The 14,550-nt window shown below is 62.2% G+C and overlaps 1 protein-coding gene across 1 annotated transcript in view; it reads left to right on the forward strand.

Moving 5' to 3' along the window:
• LOC111149138 (sortilin related VPS10 domain containing receptor 2) overlaps positions 1 to 11,379 on the forward strand; it is a 461,286-nt gene extending 449,907 nt beyond the window's left edge. The window contains 7 exon segments of the mRNA XM_022506082.1: positions 489 to 612; positions 1,782 to 1,894; positions 2,553 to 2,678; positions 5,283 to 5,382; positions 5,963 to 6,065; positions 8,114 to 8,217; positions 10,536 to 11,379. Coding sequence (XP_022361790.1) covers positions 489 to 612; positions 1,782 to 1,894; positions 2,553 to 2,678; positions 5,283 to 5,382; positions 5,963 to 6,065; positions 8,114 to 8,217; positions 10,536 to 10,600 — 735 coding nt within the window. The 3' untranslated portion in view covers positions 10,601 to 11,379.
• The last annotated feature ends 3,171 nt before the right edge of the window (positions 11,380 to 14,550 follow it).

Below are 14,550 nucleotides of genomic sequence, written 5' to 3' on the forward strand. Positions count from 1 at the left end.
CGGTTGGAGGCCTAGATGGTCTCTGTGGGCAGGGCTGCCCATCCTTAGCCTGAGGTCCTCAAGACCCATAGAGGGCTGTCCTTCCCTCATTCGGAGGGCTGCTGCCCTGCGTTCATGCAGAACGACCCCAACAGTGGCTAAAGGCCCAGACGCAGAGGCCTGGGTGGGGGGGAGTGGTCGGCCCCAGGTCGTGTTTCTCTGGAATGTGGAGGGTTGAGGAAGGTGCTAGGCTCTGGATTCAAATCACAGCTCAGCTACTTTGAGCCCAGAAATTCGGGCAGGTCTGGAAGGAAGGGTACACTGGGACACTTGGTCCAGGCTGCATTGGCTTAGAGCTGGTGGCTGGGGGTGGGGGTGCCCCCACGTTCTGACCAGAGCAGGGGAGTCTGAGCATTCTCGGTAAGGCCCTAGGCAGTGGGGCGGCCGGCTGTCCCGTGTGGGGCTGCCCCCTGATCCCCGGGCCTGACCCCCACTCACATCCCCTGTAGCCCTTGCTCTCCTTGGAGAACTCCGTGACCACACGGTTTGCAGACCCAGGGGACGTGCGTGTGACGGTGCAGGCGGCCTGTGGAAGCTCGGTGCTGCAGGACTCCACGGTGGTCCGTGTGCTGGGTGAGCCCCTCCTCGGGCGTGCCGTGTGTCTCGTCCCTTGTGGGGGCCCCAAGCTCAGGTGATGTAAGCCACAGACGCCCTGGGTATACGGGGCAGCCACAGGCTCAGGGAGGAGCCAGTGAACACTGCTCAGATGCTCCCTGGCTCCCCGGGCCTCAGTTTCCCCCGTCTGTAAAATGAACACAGACACGTCTCTGAGTCTCCCAGGAGCCTGACCTCTCCTGCCATCTGTCACCTGAGCCCCCTAATACAACCTTTGTGGAGACTCAGTTCTGAATCTGTACCCCATTTTCTGTGCTCACTGGGGGTCCCCAGACCCTCAAGGGAGACATTTACCATAGGAAATTCATCCTAAGCATGGAAGAGACCCCACCCTTCACCCAATGCACTGTGGCCCTCCTCAGCCCACCAATGAAACCTTGTGTGGCTTTGAGAACAGCCTTGCCCATGGACAGCAGCCATCAGTTAAATATTTAGCAGGCCTGCCCATGGCTGTTCCTTCATTTACAAACACGTGCGCAGAGGGTCCTGAGCCCAGAGCTCGGGAATAGCACCCCCTCCCGCTGTGAGATGCTGAGTTCTGCTCATGAAGCACGTGTCCCTCGGGCCATTAATCCCAGCAAAGCCTCTCCCATTTCCCAAGTGGGAAACCCGGGTTTCAGGAGGAACATGGAGAGTACAGGGAGCCCCAAGTACCACCACTGGCAGGTGGCTCTGGAGTGGGCCTCTGAGCCAGGAACCCCGGGACATGTGAAGGAAAGGGAAGGTAGGGCCTCGGCCCTCGCAGGACTCTTATTCTGATGGGGAGACCAGCCCAGTGAAGTCCGAGGATCCCTGGTGGATGGAAGCCCAGTCTCATGGGGTATGTGCATCCCTGAGAACGAAAGGGCAGATCTCATGGTGCAGGCGCCCAGCCCTCCCTCCCCCACTCCCTCCCCAGGGGGCACCGTTTAGCAGTCATCGGTGCTGCAGTGATCACTCCTTGGTGCTGGTCAGTGAGGTGGGCCCTGCCTGGGCAGCTGCCGGCACAGGGAGGACTCTCATATTCCAAAAGTGAGCTGCCATGTCTGACCCTGGGCGGTCCTAGGCCATCCGGGGCTGGCAGTTGCCGGGAAACAGAGCCCCGCTGCCCCAGGGCTAACTGGCTCCCCATCTCTGCATCTCTTCAGACCAGTTCCAGGTGGTGGCTCTACACTTTTCCAAGGAGCTGGACGCCCACAATCCCAACACCCCTGAGTGGAGAGAGGACGTTGGCCTGGTGGTGACGCGGCTGCTGTCCAAGGTGCCCCCCGCCCCCGCGGATACCCAGGAGAAGTGGGGGGTGGGAGGGAAGGGCAGAGTGAGGGGGCTGGTCTTTCTTTCGCTGCGGGACCAAGGTATCTCTGTGAGCTCTGCCCACCCTGAGTCATCTCTGCTGCCAGAGGCCAAGTCGCTCTGGCCGTGACTCCCCTCAGTCTCTTAATAATGCTGGTGATACCGTCCTGGGCATTGAAGAGTGAATAGGAGTTTGCTAGATGAAAGTGCATAGAGTGGGATTCTCAGGAGGCAGAGGGACCTCCGGAAGCTGAACTCCGTGGGTTGAAGGATTTGTATGGTCAGGAGCCCTGACGTCTGGGACAACGTTAGCCAGAGAGGGGCCTGCTCACCTTTACCCCGGCCACGGTGTGAGGAATGGACTAGAGGGGGCAGGCCTGGCCCAGAAGAGGCTGGTGTTGGTGGGGGCAGGGCAGAGGGACCAGGAGAGCTGCAGGAGGGGAAACGTGGTGCTTCAGGGTCCCGGGGCTGTCCCCATATGTTCAGGGGTCAGGAATAGCTCACAGGACAGACAGCTGGGACTTGGCCAGGCCAAGATGAGTGAGAGGGTATTCCTGGGGGCCCCGGAGTGCGGCAGGGGACAGAGAAGGCAGGTGGCTCAGAGGGGCGTGTCTGTGTCCCCACAGGAGACCAGCATCCCTGAGGAGCTCCTGGTGACGGTGGTAAAGCCAGGACTGCCCACCTTGGCCGACCTGCATGTGCTCCTGCCCCCTCCCAGGCCCACGAGGAAGAGGAGCCCCACCAATGACAAGGTATCCCTGTGGCCATGGGCTTCAGATTCTCTCTGCACTGCCCAGGGTTTGAGGCCTAGTGCTGGGGGTTTGAGGGAGAAGTCTCAGCGGCTCATCATCACGGAGAGGCCCATTTCTCGCAAGTCACTGCCCGACACAGGCAGCTGGCCCTCCTCCATGGGTGGCTAACCCCCTCCCTGGGACCCAGATGGCCTTCAAGCTCACTTTTGGGGACTGGGGAGGCACAAGGGCACCCGGGGCCAGACTGCCCCACAGGGGGACATGCGCCATCTCCTTTCCCATTCTGCTGGCTGGTGCTGGTCACCGCTGCCCAGGCTGACAGGGAGAACCATGGACTCCCATGGCGCGGGTCTCAGGACAGAGCAGAACTCAGCCTCCATCCAGTCTGCACACATCTTCACTGCGTGTCTCAGCCTCCGAGTAATAGCCCTCACCTGGAGGGCCAGGCCAGGCATGGGGTGGAGACCCCAAGAGAAGCTGGAGCTTCTTCATGCCCCCTGGGATGGCTGTCACTCTTCCCGAAATTGGCGGCACTCTAGGTCGCGTGCAGAACCAGGACCCCTCCCGCGTGTCTGAGTCTGCTGTCAGCTGCTCCCCGAAACCACAGGCAGAGTTAGCAGGTGGCACAGACATGGGAGCGCGCGGCTGTCCGTCCACATGCACGCACACAGGGAGGGTCACTGCAGCCCAGGGTGGCCACATGTGCCTCCATAGGCCTTGTTGGATGAGATGCGTCCCTGCATACCACGGGCTCTTACTCGGCTGTGAAGAGGAGGGAGTTCTGACACCTGCTACCATCTGGACAAACCCTGCAGAAGGGGTGCTGAGGGAGGGAAGCTGGTCACAGAGGCCACCTGCTGCACCAGCGAGTGGATGGGAAATGTTCTTATTGGGCCAAGGCCCGGGGGCAGAAGGTGGAGGTGGTTGCTGGGGGCCAGGGGGCAGGGCTGCTGGCAGGCACCGGGTTTCTGGAAGGAAGGATGAAGATGTTCTGGAATCAGCAGTGATAGTTGCACAGATGCAAATAGACCAAAAACGGTAGAATTGTGCACTTGAAGGAAGTACGTGTTATCTCAAAAAAAAAAAAAAAAAAAAAAAAAAAGAGTCAGGAGCTCAGCTACTCCCAACTAGTCTGAGACAGATGCTCCAGGAAGAGGCCGTCTGGAAGACAGAGCAGGGCCTCCGGCACCTCGGGGGCTGGGCAGGCGTGTCTCCTTCTACAGCTTGGTGGGAGGTGCATCAGGAAGGTCAGAGGGGACACAGAGCTCCAAGGTCGCTCTGGCTGCCACCCTGCCACACCCAGGCTGCCTCCTGGTTGACACATGACTGCCTGGGCCTGACCCCCAGCATTTCCCAAAGGGCATCTACACTGGGACCTGGGTCCCTGCTGATGCAGTGTCTCTGGGGGTGGGACAGCAGACGATGGAGAGCGACTGTACCCATTTCTCAGATGGGGAGGGGACTGCAGAGGCTTGGCACTGCTTGGGGAAGGCACAGCAGGGCTCAGGGACTCCCCTCGCTCTTGCCCCCCAAGTTGGTGGGCAGATGAACTAATTCTGCAGTAGTCAGGTGTGGGCGCTCAGGAGAGATTTGGAAGGAGGCGGAGGAGGGGACAGACAGGCGCCCCCACCCTCCCTGTCCTGAGTGCTGAGAGTAAGCCTCCGACCTGAGGTTGGTGAAAAGTCACAGGGACTCGTCCTGGCCACAGACGACAAGGCAGGCCCCTGGCCCTTGCTGGGTGCCAGGTACTGGGCACGGGGCTGGAGGCCTCCCACGAGGTGTTCCTTTGAAGCCTCACATGGACCCCTGAAACAAAGAGGTGCTGGGGTTCCCCGCAGCACAGAGCTGTGTGTCTTCCTAGATCCTCCAAATCTGGGCTGTTCTGGCTTGTCCGGGCCGGGATGTGGACTCTTCCAGGGAATGCCAGGTGCTAAAACGCTGTGCATGGAGGCTGAGTCTGACCCCTGGGAATGTCCTGCCCAAGGCACCCGGGAGGGGGTGCTTGGGGACTACCAGCTCTTGGGAGGCCCCCTTCCTCAAGGCCTACAACATCTGCCTGTGCAGAGGAATGACCCCGGGGCACCTACAAGGGCCAGTTGGTTCCCTTCTGAGCCCCGGGAAAGCTCCCTCTCGTGAGACGGCAAGCCAGCTGCCTCTCCCACCCCGTGGTCCAGCCCCGCCACCCCCTGGGCTGGCTCTCCTTCACTGGTGGGGTCACTCCCTTGCCTGGGTCACCTGGCTTGTCCCCATCTTGCTCTCTTCTTGGTCCTCCTCCTCTGAGAAGCCTTCCTGGACCACTGCCAGGCCTGGGGGCCCTCCCGGAGCACCCCTGGTTTCCCCAGCTTTGCCATACTCCATGGTCCCGACCAAAATAAGAGGCTTTAGTCCCCTGCTGGGTCGCCTTTCTAACCCATTGTCGGCTTTTGATGAAAGCTGGCTGGTGGGCGGGCATTCCCATGTTGCAGATGAGGAGACTGAGACCCAAGGAGGCCAAGTGGCCCCCAGCCCCTTGGCTCTGGAGTGTCAGAGCGGATGTTCGCCTAGCTCTCCGCTCCCTCCAGTGGGTTCCAGCGGACCCTCCTCACTCTCCCCTCCTGCTCTCAGAGACTCACCACCGTCCGGCAGGTGCTGAAGGCACAGAAGATCAGCTTCCTTCTGCGGGGCGGGGTCCGGGTCCTGGTGGCCATGAGGGACATGGACGCAGGTAAGGGGCTCTCCCCTGCAGGGTAGGGTGGGCGTGCGGCTGGCTTCACAGGTGACACTCTTCCTGCGGGGACTGGGGACAGAGGGCCCCTCGGGGCTGGGTGGTTGCCTCCAGTGACCACCGGTCAGACCCAAGGGCCTGGCTTTCGCGCAGAGGTGGCACAGAGCTCTGGCTTCCCTCACGCAGACATTTAGGGTCTTGACCTTGGCCTCCTGCGCCCACCGTGGGACTGTCCTCTCCAGTCACACGTGCAGCCTTTCCTGTTTTGGGCAAGAATGTTTGCAGATGCTGAGGACTTTCCCTCTGCTCTGGAGACCTGGTGCCCGTCGGGAAACGTGGCGGGTTCGCCCCATGCGAGCAGACTTGTGCACAGGGACATTCTGTCTACCTTCTAGAAGGAAGGCCCGGGGCTCACGGGTACACGGTGGGAGTCCAGGGGGCCCCGGGGCTGAGGTTCCCCTGAGACCTGCCTGCACAGCTCAGCCACACCTGGAGAACCTGCCAGACCACCCCCTGTCCTAGGAGACCGGGGCTGGGGAGGGATGCCCCCGACCCTGACCACCAGCTGCTTCCCTTACAGGTTCTCAGAGGCTGGGAGGCGCTGGTGGCTACTGGGCAGTGGCGGTCCTCTTGGTCATCGGACTCTTTGCGGTGGGCGTGTTCATTCTCTACAAGTTCAAAAGGCAAGGCCTCCTGGCAGGCCGGGCGCGAGGTCAGGCCTTGGGCAGTGGCGGCAAGGGGCGGGGACTTGTGGAGACAGAATGGTCCCAGCCCAGAAGCAGGTGGGAGACAGCTGCTTTGGACCCCACAAGCATCTTCCAACCTCACCTTCCTCTCTGCCAGCATCGCGGCCTTATCTCCCCCAGGTCCACCCCGCCTTGGAGGAAGGCCCCTCGGAAAGTGGGATTTGTCACGGCTAGGAAGTGGCATCTGAGACTAGGATTCCTGGTGCTGGGGCCCTCGTCCCGACCCCAAAACAGCATCAGGTTCCAGCTGGTATGGACAGAGCCCAGGACTTTAACCACGGGTGTCCACTCTGCTGCTCACCCCAGGCTAGGCAGACCCCTTCCGGGACCCCCTGAACGGCCAAGTCTTCAGATGGATGAGAGATGCACTTGACCCTTCAAGAAGGGGCATCCCTGCTCCCCACCCCACTCCCTTCTTACTGCTTCGCACTGTTCCAACAGGTTCCCTCAGGGCCGCGGGAGTGTGGCCTTGCTAAGTGGGACTTGTTTTAGAGCCTTGGTTTCCCGCCCTGTGGAATTGGTGCACCGGGTCTCCCTGCGGTGTTAAGGGCAAGCATCCGGCCAGCCCCTCCCATATCATGCAAGTGTGTGGGAGAGCCTGGCGTCCTGGATATTTGCAGAGATGAAACAAAAAAGGAGAGGCTTCCAGCCATATCTGCCCTGTCTGGGTCTCTGTCCCAGAGCACCCTTCCTTCAGCCTGCGTGCGAGGCCCCTCTAGACTGCGGGACGGGCCAGCACAGTGCCCAGGGCCCAGCTCCTGCCCTGCCGCTGACCAGCTCCGCGGCTGTCCCCGCCCTGGGCCTCAGCTTCCCCATCTGTAAAAGGGGACTAAAAAGAAGGGGGTGGGAAAAGGGAAGGAGGAAAAGAACAGAAGGAAAGGGAGGAGGAGGAGATGAGAGGAGGGAGGAGCAGAGAGGGGAGAGGGGGGAGGAGGACAGGGAGGACGCTGAGTGGGCCCTAAAGGTGCCCCGGACAGGGGTGAGGGTGTCCGTGCTGGTCTGCTGCCTGGCATGGTGAGTGTTATTAGTGAACTGATTGTGCTCCCTCGGGAGGGGAGGGTGTCGCCATAGAAACAGCACAGCACAGATCGGGGTGTGTGTGCACCCCCAGAGTGTTGGGCGGTCACTGGCCTTGTAGCCGTCCCTGTGGGTGGGGCTCAGCCAATGTCACAAACAGCCCCAGGGGCTCCGAGGCTCAGGGCCACCCAAGGCTCTCATCATCCCTCAGGGGCAGGGGTTTCCAGGGTACAGGAGCCACAGCAGAGGGAAGTGAGTTCTGGAGGTGACAAGTCATTCCGTGCATGTTCCAGACGGAGGTGACCTGTGTCCCCTTTGGTCACCCTCAGCCGTCTGCGCCCTGCACTCCTGTAGGGCAGGCAGGGCCTGGCAAACGGCGTCGGAGGAAGCCTGCTCCTTCTTGGCAACCGTGGGCTCTTTCCGGGTTTCAGACTAACTAGGCATCGGAAGCGGGGGAACCAGACCCCGGGGACCCCAAGCCCAGTCCCAGCACAGGCAGAGGGGGCTGTGCCCACGGTCTCTTCTCCCTCTGGCTCTGGAGGGACAGGAATTCGAGACCGCACGGCCCCAGAACCTGGGCAGGACTCAGCAAGTCCCTCTCAGACCCGGGTGGGCATCCCATCTGCCCCGGGAATCCATGTCCCTCCCACCCGTTCAGAGCCCAGGACACTGCTCTCTCACAGATGCTGGATGACGGGGACTAAAGGACAGTGAAACACCCCCTCCCTGCAATATGATCTCAGTCCAGTCCCCGCGGGAGCCACACGATGCACACTTGTGCCCTGGGGCTGAGGGAAACCCCAGGGCTACAGGAGCTTGTAGGAGGGAGGGCTTCCTGGACGAGGTGGTCTAGAGCAGAGATGGGGCAGGAGAGCAGATCCAGGAGCGCTGTCTGCCCTGTGCACAGGAGTGGTCTGGGGCCCAGTGGCCCCGGGCAGCCTCCCCTGAGCCCGGCCTCCACCCTGCAGGAAACGCCCCGGGAGGACCGTGTATGCCCAGATGCACAATGAAAAGGAGCAGGAAATGACGAGCCCCGTGAGCCACAGCCAGGCCGTCCAGAGCGCCATCCAGGGTGAGGAGTTTATAGATGATGATCTCGACTCGCAGACTCTAGGTAACGCCCGCCCTGAAAACCCCCTCCCCACCCTCCTGTGGGTCCCGCCGGCCAGCACTGGCCAGCTGAGGGCGAGGACGAAGCCCAGGCAGACGGTGGCGCTGTGTCCCCTCCGTCTGATGGGGGAATGACCGGAGCTTCGATCTGGGCCTGGGGACACGTGGCCCCGGAGCACCCCGTCCAGCTACCCCCACCCCGGGGAAGGCGTCCTGGTCACTGGAAGCGATGACTGTGTGAGCACGTGTCTACCACCCTAACATGGTGCCCTGTTACCGTGGTCTGCCTGCGTGGCCCAGCGCATCTCCCACACATCTCTCTTGAGGTGGCACTGACAGTGGCTTGAGTCCCCTCCGGGCTTCCGCGCTCAGCCTGGGCCATTGGCTCAGTGGTCACCAGTGCTCCCTGTGGGGTTGTCCCTGCAAACATCTGCTGTGGCCTCTCCATGTGGCTTGGACTCCACACAGAGTAGTGGCCATGTCCTCGGAGCCCCTAGAGAGTCAGCCAGCTAGGTGGTAGCCATGTCACCCTCCATGACCGTCACCGCTGTCACTTGTGTCACGCTAGGTGGGTGGAGGTGAGCACAGAGTCTGTCCCTCTTCAGGGGAGGGGACACGGTCTGCACCTGCGGCGAGGAGGGCCCAGGCCACACTGTATAAGGAGCACAACACGTCCCCAGTAGGGGGAACTGAGGCTCTGGGAGCTTCCCGGACCTCCAAGGTCTCTTGGAGTTTGTGCTGATGGGACTGTGGCTCTGCTCAGCTTCGGGGTGGGGGGGTGCGGTGAGCATCTCGTAGATTGTCCCACGTCGGCCAGTCTGGGAGGCAGGCTCCTTTCCAGAGGCGAGGACACCCAGGTGCAGGGAGATAAGGTCGCCCCGCTGGTGGGGAGGGACTGGGATCCAGGGAGCCCATGCGCTCCCTCTGGCCCTCCCAGTTCCCACTAGTGCCCCGTGGCACAACGGCCCTCATCTCCCACACCTGCCAGGCCTGTTGCACTCCCCGGGGGTGGTGCCTCTGTTCCCTCTTGGGACATGGCAGCCACTCTGACATCCTTAGCGTGGGCTGCATGCCGGTCCCTGGGCTGAGGGGCTGCCAGAAGCCAGGTCACTGGACAGATGAGAAACCCGAGGTTCAGAGTGGTCACGCAGCCTGCCACCTCCCTTAGCTGATCAGAGCCAGGTTCAAGCCCAGCTCTGCAGCTCCAAAGCCTGTGCCCTCCCCAACACTGCAGCTCCTAGGCTTGGGGTGCCATCCCTGTGCACCCCAAAGGCCCCCTCAACCACCCTCCCCTGCTTGGGGCTCCCTGCTGCCTCCCACGTAACCCGGTCCCTGCCTTCATGCAGGTGGTATCACAGCCCCATGACCAGCTACAGAGGCTCCCAGGGACCCGGGGCCTCCCAAGCTCGGGCAGAGGGCGGGGTGTCCCCGGAAGACCCGAGCTCGGCTCTCCTGCCTGTGGCCCCTCTTTGCTATCAGGCTCCTGAAGGACAATGAGGGCATAATAACAGGTTGTTTTTATGGCATACTTAGTATGCGCCAGGTGCTTTTTCCCATGTAATCCCCATACAGTCCGCAGAGGGTGGCACCGCCATGCCCACGTTCCAGATTACAAAACCAAGGCCGCAGGGTGATGGACCTTGACGAGGGTCTCACCCGACTGGCTGGGCTCGCGGGCTGGGAATGCTGCAGCTGGGCAGCTGCCACAGAACTGTGGGCCGCCTTCTGGTGCCCCTGGGGTGGGGGTAGGCAGCGCGCAGACACCACTCCGGGTCAGCCTCCTCCCCTCCCCCAGCGGGCCAGGCCTCAGTCCCCTGGTCTCCTGCGGCTGTCCCCTCCCAGGACCAGGCCTCCCCAGGAGTGTTCCGGCAGCGCCCCGCCCCCACGCAGCCCCTCCCACCGCCCCGCCCCCCCCACACCCCCCCCCCCCCCTCTACCAAGCCCCTTCTCCCAAGCCCCTCCCGCAGCCCCCTGCCCTCCCTGCTATGGTGCAGGTGCCTATCTGCTGGCCTTGGCCTCACCTTCTGAGGCCTGCTGGGGTGCAGGGCTCGGGAGGGCACCGGGAGAACCCACCCTATCACGCGCCCAGGAGAGGGAGACCCCCACACCCCCAGCGCGCTCGGGCACCCCCCCCCACCCCTGCACACCTGAAGGACCCACTGACGCGCGGGGATTCCCCCCAGGTTGGCTGCGGGCGCTGCTGACGCCACCCTGGGTCCCCACGCCGTCTGCGGGGGCGGGGGGCGCGTGTGCTCACGGGCCGGCGTGTCTGTCTCCCAGGGAATCACTCCGGCGTGGTCCTGAGTATCAACTCCCGAGAGATGCACAGCTACCTGGTGAGCTGATGTCCCCGACGCCGCGCCCCGGACACTCGCCTCTGCGCCGTCTCAGCCCCGGAGGGCACCGGTGCCCGGACCCGCGTCCCATCGGAGACCTGCGGAAGCACCACCTCCTCCAGCTGTCCCCACGCATGGGGGACAGAGGTCCCCTCTTCAGCTCACGCCCGCCTAGCCCACAAGACGCACGGGGAAGGGCCTGCGGACCCCTTCCCCGCCCCCATCCCTTGGACACCAGGCCCAGGGCGCCTCTCGCTCTCCCCACCCCGCTCTGGGCTCGTCTCTGCCCCTAGCCCCTGTGGACCACCGGCTGCTGATGCCCATTGTCCCAGCCGGAGACCTGGCCTCCCTAGGGGGAGGTGAGCCCCTCAGGCGGCCCTGCAGGCCCTGTCCCAGCACCGTGGCAGGAGTCCTGCTTTCTTCCCCATCACCCCGGGGAGGGCGGCTCCTACCCTGCATGGCCTCCTTCCTGGGGTGTCCCCCTGAACCCAGAAAGCCTCTGCCCCAGGCCCCACCCCTGCCCCAGGCCCTCTGAAACAGCCCTCCATGCCTCCCTCTTCCCGCCTCTTTGTAAACTGCAGGTGACGTAAATACCTCTCTAGGTAGCTGTTTGCGTTTTGGGGGTTTGCTCCCCTTTCTAGTCTCAATGGCCAGGCAGAAGCCATCTGCGTTGCTTTCTCAGAGCCCCCTGCTTGGGGACCCTTCCTGGAGGGCCCAGCGCTGCTCCTCTGCTTCTCCAGGCTCCTTTCCTAACTTAGGGCCCAGAGGGGCCAACACTCTCTCAGCTTTGTCCCCCCTGCCCCCCCCCCCCCCCCCCCCCCCCCCGCCCCCCCCCCCGGGCTCCCCCCCCCCCCAGGCAAGGGGGGGGGCCCCCCCCCCCCCGCAGGGGCACCAAGGGTCCCATGCTTCCCAGCAGTTGGAGGAACCTGGGTGGGAGCCCAGGGAGCAGCCAAGGTTTTGGATGGCAGAGCAGAAGGGCCCTCCAGGAGTGTGTCCCTCCTTCTGAAGGTGGAGAAATTGAGGCCCAGAGAGGGAGTGACTTCCCCCAAGTCATACAGCAACACCACCGCCGCCCGAGGTGCCCCAGGGACCAGCCCTGCCCCTGCCCCCCCGGTGCAGGGAGTCTGCTCACTCACAGATGCCTAGAATCAGGGACACTAGCCTCAGTCTACACATGTGAATATATGGGGGGGGGGGGGATGTTCACCTTTTGCCTTGAAACCGGAACTCAGTATTCTCCCTCCCTCCCTCCCTCCACCCCTCTGCCTCTCCCTGTCCCTCTTCCCTCCTTGTCCTCCCTCTACCCCTCCTCCTCTCCCCTCCCAGCAGGGCTTTCCCTGGCCCAGGGCCTTTCCTTAGGGGATGGGGACACCAGAGCCCAGGCTAGGTGCTCCCGGGCTCCTAGTGAGTCCAGAATGAAGCCTAGCAGGGCACTGCCCCATGTCTCCTAGAAGAGGACCATGACCTGCGGGAGGGGAGGCCCAGGGACGCACCCTCACACCTGCAACAGCCCCCCCACCCCGCACGCAGGAGTCACTTGTCTTTGTGTGTTACAGATAGGGACTCTGAGCCCGTGGGGGGGAAGGGGTCACAGCACGTCACCCGCCAGGTGGAGGAGGCCCCCTGCTCACCAGCTGGCGCTCCCAGGCCCCACTCCAGAAGTTACCCTCTAGGTTGTTCTCAAGACCCTCAAGAGAAGGGCTGGGGCCTGAGGACCCGGGGACAAGTTGCAGGTGTGGTCACTGTGGGAAGAGGCCGGGATTCTTTGGACTTTTGCACCATCTCCTTCCAGCCCGTTAGCAGCCGCCAAAGAGAACTTCAGGAGCCCAGTGTCCTGCTGTCCACCCCCACCCCGCCTGCCCCATGAGCATCAGACGCACAGGGTCAGACACCTGTCAGCACCACCCAGGTCCAAGGTCAAGGTCAGCATGGAGTCCCCTGGCCACATCCCCACCCCCCAGCTCACCAGTGCCTGCAGGTGACAACCCCTTGACCTTCTTTGACCACTCGACTTCGTTCTCTCTCCTGCTCGGGTAGGGTTGTGGTTGTTCTTCTCCCTTAGTTATTTGTGTTTTTCTGGTATTTTATTATTTCTACGAAGAGTATTTTGAGCGTGTGGACCCAAGAGTCCGGGAATCAGGCGGCATCTGACACGACCTTATGTGTGTCCATGCCCATGACCGTAGAGATGAGCATGTAGGTCTGTGGGGGAGCGGGGTACACACTTGAGGTGCTGCACAGCTGCGGGCCGGTGTACGAGGCGCTGGGGACACAGCGCGGTCTGCACGGGCAGCCGGCGCTTCATTCGGACGGGCTACGCCCATACTTGGTATATGCACATAACAAAGACGCGAAAAATCCTTTCTTATGTTTCCTTTTTAAAAATCAATAAATCATTTGTGATGCTTTTAACAAAGATTAAATGAATATAATCAGCTTTTGCCTTATTATGAAGCGATTCTTCCCCATTTGCCTAAACACACGCACACAAACACACACGCACACGAGCGCACACAGGCCCCCAGAGCTGTGGTCTCAGGGACGGGGACGAGGCCCTGGGGCCATTCCTGACACTGGGAGCACGTGGCAGTGACATTAACCTTTTCGGTCTCTGGATCTGGGACTGTCTACACCTGCCCACCTGCGAAGCCGCGATACTGCCCACCAGCTTTCAAAGTTCTCACGCACGGGCTGGCGGCCCTCCTGCCCTTGAGGCCAGCAGAAGGGCCCGCAGGCATCAGCCCGTTTGCCGGAGGAGGGACAGAGTTCCAGCCAGCCCGACAGGGCACACTCTGGGCTGACGGTCTCCTGATGTCTGAGGTGTCATCTGGCCCTTCTCGGAGGAGCCGGGGGCTGGAATCCCCCTCCTTGGCCCAGGCTCTGATGTTGGCACTGCCCAGACTGCTCGGGAGTTTCCTCTGGGAGCGCTCAGCAGGCAAACACTTCCTTCCTGCTCTCGTCCCGGGTCAGAGCCATGGACATGCGCCCCAGCCAACTGTGCAGGCGCGCGCACATTTCCCACGTGGTCCCAGCAGGAGGCGAGGTCTGTGTGGGGCTGTGGGGTGGGGGGAGGAGGGTTGGTGGGGTGCTGACCACCTGCTGCTCATCCTCGAGAGGACTTTACCGGGAGCTGGCACCGGGGTCCCCGGGAATCTGCCTTGGGTGCAAGCCCATGTCCGTGGAAGCCCTGGAGCGAGGGTTTTCCTCTCCCTGGTGCACATCTCTGCTGCATGTATGTTTGGGGCAGCTTAGGAGGAAATCTGCATTATGGATTCGGGTCAGCACTGGGCCTTGAGGGGATGCAGCACCGCAGGGTACCAGGGGCTCTAGGATGGTGACTCGTCCAGGTCTAGGAACCGGGAAGGGTCCTAATTACGCTGGGGATGTAGCCGCCCCATCACTGTACCCACCAGGCCTGGAGTATGCTTGCCTAGTGGGGGCGGAGCTGTGACTTCAGGGGGCGGTCCCCTATTCCAGTCCTGGGGATGCTGCAATCAGTGCTGCATACCCCTGAGGGCTCAACCACCACGACCACGGCTGAAACTGGCTTCCCACAAAATGCGCCAGGCCGACGGGTCTCTGGAGGGTGCCAGCTGCCATCCAGACTCTGCAGCCTGGGGTCCCACATCCCCATGGAATTCGGGGACCCAAGCTCTGTGCTGACAGCCGTATTCTCAGCTCCCACCTACGAAAAGCAGCCACCTCACAAGTTTCCAGAATGTTCCCTGCACCAGCAACCCTCTTCTGTGTCGCCAGTGAAGGGAGTGTCTGCTGGACACTGTGGGTTCAAGATGATGGGGGATGGGGAGTCATCCACCTGAGTCCTGGCCTCAGGTTTCCTCACGGAACATGGTTCCAGGGTCCTAGCACGCTGCAACCAGAGGGCGGCATCATCCCTCACAGCTCCCATGGTCTCTGGTTGCACATGTATTAGTGGGGTTACTGCTTCCCATCCACCC

This window comes from Enhydra lutris, unplaced genomic scaffold, assembly GCF_002288905.1.
Source record: "Enhydra lutris kenyoni isolate GAN:26980312 unplaced genomic scaffold, ASM228890v2 scaffoldscaffold21, whole genome shotgun sequence".
NCBI classification, from domain to species: Eukaryota; Metazoa; Chordata; class Mammalia; order Carnivora; family Mustelidae; genus Enhydra; species Enhydra lutris.